The sequence below is a fragment of the Psammomys obesus genome, unplaced genomic scaffold (genome assembly GCF_907164565.1).
Source record: "Psammomys obesus unplaced genomic scaffold, mPsaObe1.curated_primary_1811, whole genome shotgun sequence".
Lineage (NCBI taxonomy): Eukaryota > Metazoa > Chordata > Mammalia > Rodentia > Muridae > Psammomys > Psammomys obesus.
This window is the reverse complement of record NW_026592510.1, coordinates 4,757,064-4,771,935: the sequence shown is the minus strand read 5'-3', so window position 1 is coordinate 4,771,935 and position 14,872 is coordinate 4,757,064. Positions and strand designations below refer to the sequence as shown.

Genomic DNA, 14,872 nt, shown 5'->3' with positions numbered 1-14,872 from the left:
CACAACACAACACAACACAACACAACACAACACAACACAACACAACATAACATAACATAACATAACATAACATAACATAACATAACATAACATAATATAATATAATATAATATAATATAATATAATATAATATAATAGTATGGTTAGCTCTATAGCACTGTCTTGTCTTCTAAGAACTCTTAGAAGTTAAAAAAATCAAATTGTGTTCTCTTCAGCAGCACATATACTAAAATTGGAAGGATACAGAGAATATTAGCATGGCCCCTACACAAGGATGAGATGCAAATTCGTGAAGCATTCCATATTTTTTCCCCCTGGTCTTGGGATTCCTCACTTTTCTCATTTAATAGACAAATTTTAACTTCTGTCTCTAGTCTGAATTTGTCTCAGCAGATTTTCACCTGTTTGACTCTATTCCGGGATCAGCTATGGACTGCAAGCTGAAATCTGGACTTGCTGGAAGCTGACATGATTGCTCACTGCTTCTTCAGGTGGATCAACTAACCAGGTGCTTCTGAGGACTGCTCCATTGCCCAGCCTTTGAGTAGCATTTCAGCCTTCCTAGCCCCTGATGCCAGCGATCTTATTTTCAGCACTGAAGCAATTTCAGAAGACGAGACCCTCGGCCCCAAATCCCACCTAGCAGGCTGAGATGCTAAGTCAAAAGGGGCTCCCTGACATTAGCTATTATCTTGGGGATCTGCTTAGCTGGAATAGGAACTATTATTGCAGCAACTGGACTAAAAGCCTAGAGAGACCCTAGAGAGAAAAGATTCCAGAGGATGCATTAAATCCTGGTATAATAGTTCTCCTTGGCTTACTACCTCTATATCCACCCTTAAGGGACCCATACTCATTTTGATTTTCATCTTTGGGCCTTGTATTTTAAATCGCTTGATGGCTTTCATGAAGGAATATTTGGGAGTAATACAGTAATGGTACTCAGATCCCATTGCGGAAAGGTAAATTTGTAGGATACAAAGGGTCATATCTGGAAGACCCAAGATTGCATCTTCAAATGATCATGGGAAGGGAGAATGAGAGACCAAAGGATTAAAAATCAGTGGCTATTATTTTAAAGTTTAGAGCCCAAGACTTTAAAGAACCAAGGCCAGCCAAATGGAGGTATGTCCAGTAATGCCCTGAGGGGAAGAACTAGCCTTATTGCATTCTTTCCCACTAATTATACAGTTGCTAGGAAACGGGCCCATATGACCAGGTCAGAACTGTTTGCATTCTTGGCACCTAAAGTGGACCAAATCATTTGAAAAGTCAATTTCCCATACCCAGTCATCTAATGCCAAAGCATGTAAGTCCATGCTTGCGTTTTTTCCCTTTAAAAACTCTGTACCCCTAGACCTCTGGGGGCCACATTCCTCTCCTGTTTCCACAGGAAGTTTGCATCCCATGTTCGAACAATTAACAATTAAAAAACTGCACGTACTTAAAAAAAAATAAATCACACTTTATAAATATCTTCATATGATCAACTCAGGGTATCCTGTGTTTTGAAGAGCAGAAATGCTTCAAGAATTCATAAATCTGCTGACATTAGCCAAGTCCTAGTTCTTTATATAAAGCTGAAGTCAAGAAAAGCATATAGGAAATTATTATATGGCCCACTTTAAACGTGCTTAGAAATACTGACTTTCATCAATGCTAACAATGACTAAAGCTTATTGAGCCCCTTTTGTTCCAGGTATAATCATATCCAGTCTTTACAGGGATCATATGAACATTTCGTTGTTAAAAGAGGCAAAGTTCAAAATGTGTTAGAATGGATGATTCGTATCATTTCACAGCACACATCTATCTATTGAGACTCCTAGTGTCAAACTTACTTTTGATGCTTCTTGGCATAATGAGGAGTGCAGGTGATGTACTGAGCTCCCAAGTCAGCTGTGCATCGGGGATCGTGAGGACCGCTGACAGTAGCCATTCTTCCCCCTTTAAATCATCCATAAGCAACTGTCAGTGCATAAAGCCAACCTTTTGAAGTTATACAACTCACCCTGGACAACCTGATGGCTTTATTGTCTTTGTCCAAATACATTTAAAAACATCTTTAAATTTCTTAAATTTTTTTTATTAATTATTACAATTTATTCATTTTGTATCCTGGCTGTGGCCCCCTCCTTCATCTCCTCCCAATCCCTCCCTCACTCCTTCTTCTCCTCCTATGCCCCTACACTAGTCCACTTATAGGGGAGGTCCTCCTTCCCTTCCATCTGACCCTAGCCTATCAGATCTCATCAGGACTGGCTGCACTGTCTTCCTCTGTGGCCTGGCAAGGCTCCCTGCCATTGAGTTCATGTCAGAGGCAGCCCCTGCTCCCCTTACTAGTGTACCCACTTGGAGATTGAGTCTAGGGGCTACATCTGAGCAGAGGTTTTAGGTCCTCTCTATGCATGGTCAGTCTCTGCAGGGACCTAAGGGGCTAGTTTTTTTGTTTTGTTTTGTTTTGTTTTTTTTGTCTCTTCCAGGCCTTTTTATCTTCCCCCTTTTTCATAAGATTCCCTGCATTCTGCCCGAAGTTTGGCTATGAGTTTCAGCCTCTGCTTCTGATAATTCGATCAGTAGAGTCTTTCAGAGGCCATTTGTGGTAGGCTCCTGTCCTGTTCCTTGTCTTTTCCTGCTTCTGATGTCTATCACTTTTGCCCTTCTGAATGAGGATTGAGCATCTTCCCTATGATCTTCCTTGTTGTTTAGCCTCTTTAGGACTATAGATTTTAGTATGTTTATCCTACCTTGTATGTCTAATGACCACTTATGAGTGAGTATATACCATGTGTGTCTTTCTGCTTCTGGGTTACCCCACTCAAGATGATCTTTTCTAGTTCCTACCATTTGCCTGTAAAATTTCATGATTTCCTTGTAATTTAAAACATAATTAATGCAATTTGAGGTCTTTGTCATACCTAATTGCTCTGGGTACTCTGTCATTGTATTTTTTGTTTAAGAAATAAAAGACTCATGAATAATATACACATTGTTACTAGTACATGTTGTGTTAATCTGAACAAATGAATGAATGAATAAAACAAAATGGGTGACTAGGTACGAATGACTAAGGAAGGCTTTTCCGTGAGGACCTACAAAGAGGATTCCTTAATCTGGACATCTGGAAAGTCTTTGTCATGGTGGGCTTGGGGTTCTGCAGACTCTGGAGAGAGCTGCGATGGCACATGGAGGCCCAGGCGGTGCGGCTCTGTGTCTAGCCAGGCCCTGCACTATGGCTTGAGCTTTGCCTTCCGGCAGCGGCGGCCTCGCGTCACGTGACAGCGCGTGCGCAGAGCGCGAGCTGCGGCTGCTGGGGCGCAGAGCCAGGCCCCGCTGGGCTTCTCCCTTCTGAGCGCCCGGGCGGCGGCCTGCGTCACCGAGGCGGCCTCTGCCCATGGCCTCCCCACGACTCACCTGCGTCCCCAGCCTTGTCCCACAGGGCGAGGTCCAGGGGCCCGGCCAGCTGCCTCCGGAGCAGCGCGGCGCACACGCTTCCGGTCAGCCCGGCGCCCACCACCAGCACCCGGGGCATGGCGGCGGGGTCTGGGGCGGCGCCGGCCCTCCTGGCGGCTGCGGTGTCCCCGCGAGGGTCAGGACCGTGCCGGGGCGGGCTCCCGAGAGGGCGGGGAAGCCCGCCGGGCGGACCGAGCCGCAGCCTGCCCGCCCCGGCCGCTCCCGGCTCGCTCCCAGGCTCGCTCCCAGGAGCCAGCTAGCTCCGCCGCGGGTTGAGCTCAGAATCCCTTTGGACCCTGGAGAAAAGTCCAGAAGGCACAGCAGGCCGGCCTCAGGAGGATGGCTGCAGCGAGGAAGAGACAGCAGCCCTGCCACAGCTGGATGTCTTCTGGGTTTTTATTTTAGGCTACTTCTGGTGACAGGGGTTTTGAAACCAGGGAGACTTTTTTTGTTGTTACAGTAACTCAGAGACTACCGATTATGCGTCCTTCCTGGTACTGACACCTTGGCATCTACGAAACGCGAAAAATAATACATCCTTTCCAGTGTTGTCAAGACTACAGATACGTGGTTCACAAGAAAAAATTTATATCACTTACCACATCCACCAACGTTAGCTTCTCTGTCTGAATAGGATCACAGTGCACCAGCGGATGTAATGTGAAATGGATTCTGCCAGTACCATTGCTCTGCCTTCAACTTTGTCCTAGAAGTTCTCAGTGAAGCAAAAAGGAATGAAAATTGGAACCATTAAAAACAATCACCCCCCCAAAATGCAGTGAAACCTTGGCAATAGTAGCCAATAACAACAACAAAAATTAAAACTCAAGTTTTGCTTAATGCCTCATGATGACAAAAATTCCCATTATCAAATTTTTATTAGATCAACTTGAAGAAAATGTGCGTGGACACAGATATTCTAAGAAGACATGTAAGCATGGCAGTCAAAGGACAGGCAAAGCATTGAATGCGTAATAGTTTGTAACTGCTTTTTACAAAGTACAAACAACTAATAAAATAACGTATGAAAACGTTCTAATACATAAAATCGCAAAAGACGCAAATGACAAAGCTAAAATAGAATTCAATGACAAGGGAGTTGGTGTACTTTTAAACTTTTATTTATATTTCTTAATCCTTTCTCCACTCCAATCCCTTCCAACACCCCAATACTGGGTAGGAGAGAAAGGATGTTAGGGGGGCCAGGAAGGAGTTCTCTTTAGCTACTTCCGGTTGCTTAGGATTGTGTGTTTCCTTGTGGAAAGTCCAATCACCATTTCAGGTATCTCTGACTTCTCTTCAGACTGGGAGCAGCAGGGGGGGAACAGCCGCCTTCTTTCTGGGAGCACCCTCCCCTTTCTGGGCCCTGACATTCTTTCTACAGAGTCTTCAGATTTAAAGTATCTGTAGCTGACAAAGAGCACCTCTGAGAGTATGCGTGAGGCAAATAGTTGGCTGCTGTGGACCATCTGAATCAGTTCCATTTCCTACACCTGGGATCAAAACAAAACATATTTAAAGCTACAACAAATGGGTCTTCGATCTTGTGTCTTAGGGGATTCCACCTCTGTTGGGAGCGCTCATGTCTGTGTGCCCATTGATCACCAGGGAAAACAGGGATGTGCAGGGTCGTCTCCTCAAAAGATAAAATGAATGCCTGTTTTCACGCAGAAAGCTGGTAGTGTGTGTTGATAGTGACACAGTGATCTTTGCTCTTTGTAGAGCCAGACCTCATGCAAATCCCCCAGGATGTGTTTCCCAGACTCTTGACAGACCTTTATCTTTAGCTTTGTTTCTCAGTTGATAGAATCCTCTCTTAGGGGAGATGTCACAAGTACTTCATAGCCTGGTGACTGCCATGCTATCTCTGTTAGAGACCAGCCAGATTAGAGGCCCATGAACGGTAGAAAACATCTTCGTGGTCACATGTACTTTGAGAGTTTCAATATAATTGTGCCTCCTCGTGCACTGGGGATTGTATTGCACCAGGAAGCTTTTTGTCCTGAATTGACTTTGTTTGAATATGCCTTCCTAGTGTGTCAGACTCCCTACAAGTCTGAGCTAGCACCAACTAAGCTGAACTGAACCAAGTTTTCCTTCTTGCCGTACACGGTTTGTGTTCCTGCTAGCTGTGGTGTTTTCAGGGAGCTCATCTTGGAGCTCATCTTGTTCATCTTGGAACAAAGATCTGGACCAGCCCTACAATAAATAATATTGAACCAGGAGCATCTGTTAAAAGGAGCCATAAACATGAGTTCTCATGGCAGTAACTGAGGCATCACAGGGTCAGTGTGCCTGAAGGGTCTGGGCTTTTTATGCACAGACTCTTAGCTCCTACCTAGTACAGAAAGCTAAATTCAAAATCTTGGTGCTTCGTATCACATACACTATATTAGTGAATTATCATTCTTATCCTCAGCTTTACATATGCATTTCAGGGAGGTGGGAGGGCTCTTTAAGGAAGAAGCAATTGGAAAGGTTTGCATAGAGCGCATTTTTCTGAAGGTAGGGGCAGTTTCACTTGTCCTTTCACTCTAATTTTACACAGATTTCTGGAATCATTCCTCCCAAGTGTTTAGAAAACTGAAAGGACGTAACCATCTTCAGCTATAACCTCGTACTTTTCATGTCGTATCTCCAATAGGAAGCAACTTATTCTCAATAGAGGGAAGATGAAGTACCATATCTCATGAGTTTGTTTACGTCGTCTTTGTTATCACTTTTAACATCTTTTAGGATAAGGAAGCCTGTTCTATGTAAAGAGAACTTTCAGATTATAATAAAAATGACAATTGAGAGAGCAAGAGTGAAATTAAAATAATTTAACATCTTTCTGATAGTGATAAGAACAATTTACTACATATTAGCTTCTGAATTTCTGATTTTAGCTTAAATATACAAATGTATTTACAAATATATGGACACAACACAATGTTCTCAATAACCACCACATTTTAAAACTGATGGGAAACAGCAAGATGCAGTAAATGTCACAGCATGAACTCAGGTTACTCAATGCAAATTTTGCCCATTTGTCACCTCTAACAGATGAAAGTTGGTCATATTCTCTAGTAAGTCCCTGAGTGGTGCGCCTTACCTTCTGAAGGGCAGATTAAATTAAAGTAAAAGTAATTAATGTTACTATTTAGAGATGCTGGTATTACCCTTAACCTTTCATCAAAAGTTAAGCAACTTAACCTTATCTTTTTTACAGCAAAAACTTTACAGAAATAAAGTATCAGGATTACTAATGGGTATTCCAACAAAACTTGTCAGAAGAGTTAATTTAAATCCCATTCTGTGCTTTTAATTTTTTTTTGAGAATTTTCTATATGAGTGCTGCATTTACGTTATTTTTGGCTCTCTACTTTTTTCCTCTCCAGTGCCTCCATTCTTCTCTCCATTCCTTAAATTCATAGCTTCTTATTCTTTTTAAAATTGTTACATATATGTATATATAGACAAAGTTTATAAATGCAGTTTGCTGACATCATTTTGTGCTTATATGTGTTTAGGACTAACCCTTTGCAATCTGACAACAACAGAGTAAGGCTGGGAGAAATGATAGACTTGACATATCATGGTAAATGAGTGACCATGAACGAAGCAGAATTAACAGCCACATGGAACTAGAACTTGTAAGCTCTGAGGTGCCTTGTCTAGGCACCACTGCCAACTTGGCATGGATTTTAAATTACAAACTTCTAAATATTCCACCATTTTTTTTTTTTTGTCTTAGTCACTGTTTTATTGCTGTGAGGAGATACTGTGACTGAGACAACTCTTATGAAAGAAAGCATTTAGTTGGGGACTTGATTGCAGTTTCAGAGGTTTAATCCATTATCATTATGGTGGGAAGCAGAGCAGCATGCTGGTAGATGAGGGATCTGTAGCTAAGAACTCCATCCTGATCTGTAGGCAGAGTGAGAGAGAGAGAGAGAGAGAGAGAGAGAGAGAGAGAGAGATACACTCTGGGCTTGGCATGGACTTTTTATAAATAGTTTTTATTTTTTATATTAATTACAGTTTATTCACTTGTATCCCAGCTGTAGCCCCATCCCTCATTCCCTCCCAATCCCATCCTCCCTCCCTCATCTCCTTCTTGCCCCTCTCTAAGTCCACTGATAGGGGAGGTCCTCCTCCCCTCCCATCTGACCCTAGTTTATCAGGTCTCATCAGGTTTACCAGGACTGGCTGCAATGTCCTCCTCTGTGGTTTAGCAAGGCTGCTCCTCCCTTGGAGGTGTGGGGGATGGGGGAGGGAGGTCAAAGAGCCAGACACTGAGTTCATGTCAGAGACAATTCCTTACTACGGAAACTCACTTGGATACTGAGCTGCCATTGGATACGTCTGAGCAGAGGTTCTAAGTTATCTCCATCCATGGTCCTTGGTTGGAGAACCAGTCTCAGAAAAGACTCCTGTGCCCAGATACATTTGGTCATTGTGGAGTTCCAGTCCTTTCCAGGTCTTACTATCTCCCCCTTCTTTCATATGATTCCCTGCACTCTGAGGTTTGGTTATGAGTCTCAGCATTTGCTTTGATACACTGCTAGGTAGAGTCTTTCAGAGACCCTCTGTGGTAGGCTCCTGTCCTGATTCTTGTTTTCTCCTACTTCCAATGTCCATCCCATTTGTCTTTCTAAGTGAGGATTGATCATCTTACCCCGGGTCCTCCTTCTTGTTTAGCTTCTTTAGGTGTACAGATTTTAGTATGTGGACTTTTGAACCCTCAAAACTCACCTCTAGTGGTACATTTTCTCCAATAAGGACACATCTTCTAATTCTTTTAATCCTACTACTCTCTATTGTCTATGCATTCAACTATGTGAGTTTATGAAGAGGCAATTCTTGTTTAACACACGACATATTCCTAGAATTTCTAAAATGCATACTTTCAAAGCACATACTCTGATAAAAAACATGAGATGTGTTTTCAAAGTCTCCTTAGTACTTTTGTAATTTCTTTCTTTCCTTTTTTTTTTTTTTTCAAGGGACAGTGGCTATCACTGTCCAGGACTCACCTGTAGACCAGGCTGGCCTCAAACTCACAGAGATCTGTCTGCCTCTACCTCCCAGAGTGCTGGGATTACAGGTGTACGATACAGTGGCTGACTTATCCTTACTAATTTCTATAGAGATCTTGATTAAAGTACTATTCAATTAACAACTATTTAAGCATCACACATTTTTTTTTTCAATTCACATTAGTAACTCTAATATAATAGAGACAGAGTTAAGTGACAATATTCTCTGCTCTAGTGTGAGACTTGTTCTGGTCTTCGATAAGTTTCTGTGTTTTTCTAAATTCTTTAATATCAAGACGTTAGTAAAGAAGGTTAGTAAAGAAGGAAGAAAACTTTCAGTAGAATGTATTTCTATGCGATAGAATCAGAGTAGTGAATTTCAATGGACAGTCATGGTTTAAGAAATGGATACAATAATTATGGATACAGCAATTACAGACTGACATGAAAAAGCTTTAGGATATCAGAGTAGCATAGTCACTTTCACCAGTGTAAATTATTTATCCCTTCTGTACTGTAAAGGGAGTCTTCTCATTCCCTTTTACTGCCTGTAAATATTTGTGTGAGTGTGTTCTGTGGCTGCATCTGCAGTGAACTCTGACATTTGTTCACTAAAAAGTCAAAGATGTCAAAGATTGACACAGTTCCAAAACCACTTGTGAGCTTCCTCTCCCCTGTGATTTGTCACCTGCTAAAATGCTTCTTTTCACACACTGCTTCTCTGAATGCTCCTAATTGCAAGAATCATGACAATTTTAGAAGCAGATTAATGACTCTAGGATACAGTATTTAAAACAATGTTAACATGGCCCTCTGGCTTGGTGAGAAGCATTAGAATTTTGTCAAGTGATTTTGATGTTATAGAGTTATAAAATAAGAAGCCTTGACTTGCAAATGTGAAAAGTCAAGTTGTAGAATCATTTTTTCTGTGAGTAAACTAAGCACAAATGGGTAGGGTGTCTTCAAAGCATTCAAACGACAAGGCATTAGGAACCAAAAAGGATGAAACCTAGAAATTAGAAAGAACTATCAACAGGAAAATAGAGCAAACTCTTACAGCAAACATGCTAACATATATTTTTACATTTTGCATTATCTCTTGGGAAGGTGATTGGCATGGCATTATCTTATAAAACTAAGATATAAATTCTTTCTTTTTTTCTAAGACGTAATCTGGTACACACACACACACACACACACACTTTGGATAAAGTCTATCCCACAGTGGTTGATGTCCTCTAAGCTTGGCCTCCAGATCAAAGATTCTGAAGTGGGTGAATGAACTAAACATAATTACATGTAGATTACTGTTCCGAACTTTAGTTCACCCACTACGTCACCAGATATCAAACTGAATACAGATTTTGACAGTATATTATAGGTGGGCTGGAAGGTTCTGGATTCCTAAGAACTCCTCGCCTACTTCTACCCCCTGGTGACCTACACAATGAAAATCAGGAGGAGCAACTTTTAGAATTTACCATTGAAGTCAGATGTGATTGTGCAGGGAACCATGAGTTGGCTTGGCCTAGCTGTCTTGAGAGGCAGGCAACATAGGTACATAAGCCCAATAAGTTTTCAGGTACATAAGCCTGCCTAATATGTTTCAGAGTAACAGATGCATGCAACAGAGACAGCATAGCAAATCCAGCAACTCTGCAGTCATACCTTCCCCTAAGATTTAACCAAGTCTTTTCCTCATAGTCACCAGTTTCGTCATCCAGCTTTCACAGGTTGAGTTAGTTGTTAAGATATCCACAATCGCTTCTCAGCACACTGAGAAAAAACAAAACAAAACAAAACAAAACAAAACACAGACACAGCCTCTGCTCCAGGAACTGGGCCATTCAATTGGACAGGCACAACATCTCTGCAAAGGACCATGACCTTGAATTTTATTCAGAGGGGTCAAAAAACGTTCTGCATCAGTAAGGCCATTTTTTCCCAAATTAAAAAATATATATATATGACAAAATCGTGTGAGGAGTAGCCATATTATTCTACTCCCCCTCCTTTATTTTTAAAGTAACGTTTAAGCTGTCCATTGGCTCTGTCCATTGGCTCTGTCCATTGGCCTGTGATGTGAGATATATCAAACTTTGGGCAAAATTCTTGAAAAGGCTTGACATTATTAGAAGTATTGTTAGTTTTTAAAATATTTTACAAGGGTGTAAGGTAAAATCTAGTGCTAAGTCATCCAAAGTAATTAACAAAAATTTATTTTCTCTTTGAGGAATACAAATTTAAATGGTTAATCCACTTTTCAATTTTGTAAGTAGATCCTTTAGTATATCATTATTTTTGAAAAAAAAAAAGCAAAATATCATCCATATAATGTATAATAAAGGCAAAAGGAAGCAAATTTTTAGCTCTCTCTAAAAAAAAAAAATAGCAGCAAACTTGTCATAAAGTTGGACTACTTCTTATTTCTCATTTCTTGTTCCTTTCTGGAAAACCTGCCAATAGTTGAGGCAATGTCAACTCTTGGAGGGTCTCCCCAGAGTTAACCCTTGAGTATATGAAGGTCCAATACCAGCAAAGAAGTGGTTGTAATCATTAATATTTCCTGTCTTTCTAAGGACAAATGGCAGTTTGGCATACAGCATTAGCATTCTCATATGTCAGTTGTTTAACAATAATCATTCTTGCCTCTCCTTCAGCCACCTGCAAAAGACAGGAAGCAAAATCTTCATATGGTTCATTAGGCCTGTAGAAAGTTCCTCAGTCTTTTTTCCAAAATCTAGTAACTTATATCCTGCTTATAAAGCCAAAGCATTGATTTGACCATAAGCCTCAAGCTGTTACATAATCTGTTGTTGAACATCACTATATATGCTTTCTCCTACCAACCTTTCGAAAGTTATGGGCACCAATTATTTTGTTGATTTCTAATAGCTTGGTCTTGATGTCTTTCTGAATAATCATTCTTCCTCAGCAAATATTCACCCCCCAGAAAGACAAGCTTTTGCTAAGAGGCCAGAAAAGCATCCCCAAGTATAGAATCAAGGAGAGTCAATGTAAAAGGAGCAGTTAGTCCATGTTGGGCACAAGCCTGCTTATGACCGTAAGAGTCTTAAATGAAATGGGTATATAGTTTCTAACTCTTTGTACCAGGTTATTAGGATTGTGTGTTTCACTCACCAGGAGAAGAGAAAAATCCCCTCATGTCTTCTTCTGTCACCTGGGCACGATTCAGAGCCTCTTGCATTTGGGACATGTACCCTGACTTAAAAGTTAATTCTCTTATTGGGGGGATGAGAAACCTCTTTAATAACCTCAGTAAGAGACGAAGTGAAGCAGTGAATAAAAGCGTTCATGCTATCAGAAACTACACTTGATGAAAAGCTTTTAGAAGTGGAGGAAATTAGAGCTGTAGGTTGGGGAGCAAAATCAGCACAAGGAGGAAATCTTCACAGAGAGACAATAGGTAATATATCTCCAGATTCTAATTTTTCTCCTATTCCTAGTTTTAATTCTGTTTTTTTTCCTGATCATTTTCATTTTGAATTTTAGTGGTGTCATATTTAAATTTTTTTATTAATTACAATTTATTCACTTTGTGTTCCCCCATAAGCGCCTCCCTTCTCCCCTCCAGGTCCCATCCTTCCTCCCCCTTCTTCACACATGCCCCTCCCCAAGTCCACTGATAGGGGAGGTCCTCCTCTCCTTCCTTCTGATCTTAGTCTATCAGATCACATCAGGAGTGGTTGCATTGTCTTCCTCAGTGGCCTGCTAAGGCTGCTCCCCCCTCAGGGAGAGGTGATCAAAGAGCAGGCCAATCAGTTTATGTCAGAGGCAGTCCCTTTTCCCATTACTATGTAAACCATGTAACCCACTTGGACACTAAACTGCCATGGGCTACATCTGTGCAGGGGTTCTAGGTTATCTCCATGCATGGTACTTGGTTGGAGTATGAGACTCTGGAAAGACCCCTGTGTTCAAATTTTCTGGTTCTGTTGCTCTCTTTGTGGGGTTCCTGTCCTCTCCAGCTCTTACTATTTCCCACTTCTTACATAAGATTCCATGCACTCTGCCCAGCAGTTGGCCATGAGTCTCAGCCTCTGCTTTGATAGTCTGCAGGGCAGAACCTTTCAGAGGCCCTCTATCGCAGGTTCCTAGCTTGTTTCCTGTTTTCTTCCTCTTCTGATGTCCTTCCTCTTTGCCTCTTGGGATGGGGATTGAGCATTTCAGTCAGGGTCCTCTCTCTTGATTAGTTTCTCTAGATGTACAGATTTTAGTAGGTTTATCCTATATTACATGTCTATATGAGTGAGTATATACCGTGTTTATCTTTCTGCTTCTGGAACAGCTCACTCAGGATGATCCTTTCCAAGTCCCACCATTTACCTGCAAATTTTGTGATTTTCTTATTTTTCATTGCTAAGTAATATTCCATTGTGTAGATGTACCACAATTTCTGCATCCATTCTTCACTTGAGGGGCATCTGGGCTGTTTCCAGCTTCTGACTATTACAAATAAAGCTGCTACAAACATGATAATCTCCTTAGATGCTGAAAAAGCATTTGACAAAATCCAACATCCATTCATGTTTAAACTATTGGAGAGATCAGGAATACAAGGCATATATCTAAACATAATAAAGGCAATATATAGTAAGCTTATAGCCAACATCAAACTAAACGGAGAGAAACTTAAAGCAATCCCACTGAAATCAGGGACAAGGCAAGGATGCCCACTCTCTCCATATCTCTTCAACACAGTTCTGGAAGTCCTTGCTAGAGCAATAAGACAGTTGAAGGAGATCAAGGGGATACAAATTAGAAAGGAAGAAGTCAAATTATCGCTGTTTGCAGATGATATGATAGTATACCTGAGTGACCTCAAAAATTCTACCAGGGAACTCCTACAGCTGATAAACACCTTCAGCAAAGTGGCTGGATACAAAATTAACTCAAAAAAAATCAGTAGCCCTCCTGTATACAAAAGACAAAGGGCTGAGAAAGAAATTAGAGAAATAACACCCTTCACAATAGCCACACATGACATAAAGTACCTTGGTGTAACCCTAACCAAGCAAGACAAAGACTTGTATGAAAAAAATTTCAAGTCTCTGAAGAAAGAATTAGAAGAAGATATCAGAAGATGGAAAGATCTTCCATGCTCATGGCTTGGCAGGATTAACATAGTAAAAATGGCCATCTTACCAAAAGCAATCTACAAATTCCATGCAATTCCCATCAAATTACCAACACAATTCTTTACAGACCTGGAAAGAAAAATTCTCAACTTCATATGGAATAACAAGAAACCCAGAATTGCTAAAACAATCCTCTACAATAAAAGATCTTCTGGAGGTATCTCCATCCCTGATCTCAAGCTATACTATAGAGCAACAGTTTTAAAAACTGCATGGTACTGGCATAGAAACAGAATGGTGGATCAATGGAACTGAACAGAAGACCCAGAAATAAACTCACACACTTATGGACACCTTGGTGATCTTTGACAAAGATGCCAAAACCATACAATGGAAAAAAGATAGCATCTTCAACAAATGGTGCTGGTCTAACTGGATGTCTACATGTAGAAAACTGCAAATAGATCCATAACTTATCACCCTGCACAAAACTAAAGTCCTAGTGGATCAAAGACCTCAACATAAAACCCGACACATTAAATCAGTCAGAAGAAAAAGTGGGGAAGACCCTAGAACTCATTGGTACAGGAGACAACTTCCTGAACAGAACACCAACAGCACAGGCTCTAAGAGCAACAATCAATAAATAGGACCTCATGAAACTGAAAAGCTTCTGTAAAGCAAAGGACACCGTCATAAAAACAAAATGGCTGCCTACAGATTGGGAAAGGATCTTCACCAACCCTATATCTGACAGAGGGCTAATATCCAGTATATATAAAGAACTAAAGAAGCTGAAAAGCAGCAAACCAAGTAATCCAATTAAAAAATGGTGAACAGAGCTAAACAGAGAATTCTCTGTAGAGGAATATTGAATGGCAGAGAAACACTTAAAGAAATGCTCAACATCCTTATCCATTAGGGAAATGCAAATCAAAACGACTCTGAGATTTTACCTTACACCCATCAGAATGGCCAAAATGAAAAACTCAAGTGACAACACATGCTGGAGAGGTTGTGGAGAAAGGGGAACCCTCCTCCACTGCTGGTGGGAATGTAAACTTGTACAGCCACTCTGGAAATCAATCTGGCGCTTTCTCAGACTACAAGGAATAGCGCTACCTCAAGATCCAGCCATAGCACTCCTAGGCATATATTCAAAAGAGGCTCAAGCACAGTTTTTTAAATCTATTACTGTTTTTATTCTTTTCAATGCTAAAAAGCATCACTAGGTTTTTTTTTTAATATTTATCTATCTATCTATCTATCTATCTATCTATCTATCTATCTATCTAT

At 40.8% G+C, this 14,872-nt stretch overlaps 1 protein-coding gene and 1 non-coding gene across 3 annotated transcripts in view; one reads left to right on the top strand and one right to left on the bottom strand.

The window, feature by feature from the left end:
* The window catches only part of Rnls (renalase, FAD dependent amine oxidase), a 230,252-nt gene extending 226,543 nt beyond the window's left edge, over positions 1-3,709 (bottom strand). Inside the window, exons 1-2 of one of the 2 annotated variants that reach the window (XM_055614145.1) lie at positions 3,415-3,709; positions 1,842-1,947 (exon numbers count right to left, since the gene is read on the bottom strand). In XM_055614145.1, coding sequence (XP_055470120.1) covers positions 1,842-1,947; positions 3,415-3,532 — 224 coding nt within the window. In that variant the 5' untranslated portion in view covers positions 3,533-3,709. The remainder of the gene's footprint in view (positions 1-1,841; positions 1,948-3,414) is intronic. The other variant, XM_055614144.1, reaches the window with a different exon arrangement.
* On the top strand, positions 203-309 carry LOC129682029 (U6 spliceosomal RNA). Its single transcript, XR_008720904.1, has one exon. It is a non-coding gene; the product is annotated as a U6 spliceosomal RNA (small nuclear RNA).
* Positions 3,710-14,872: the final 11,163 nt, after the last annotated feature.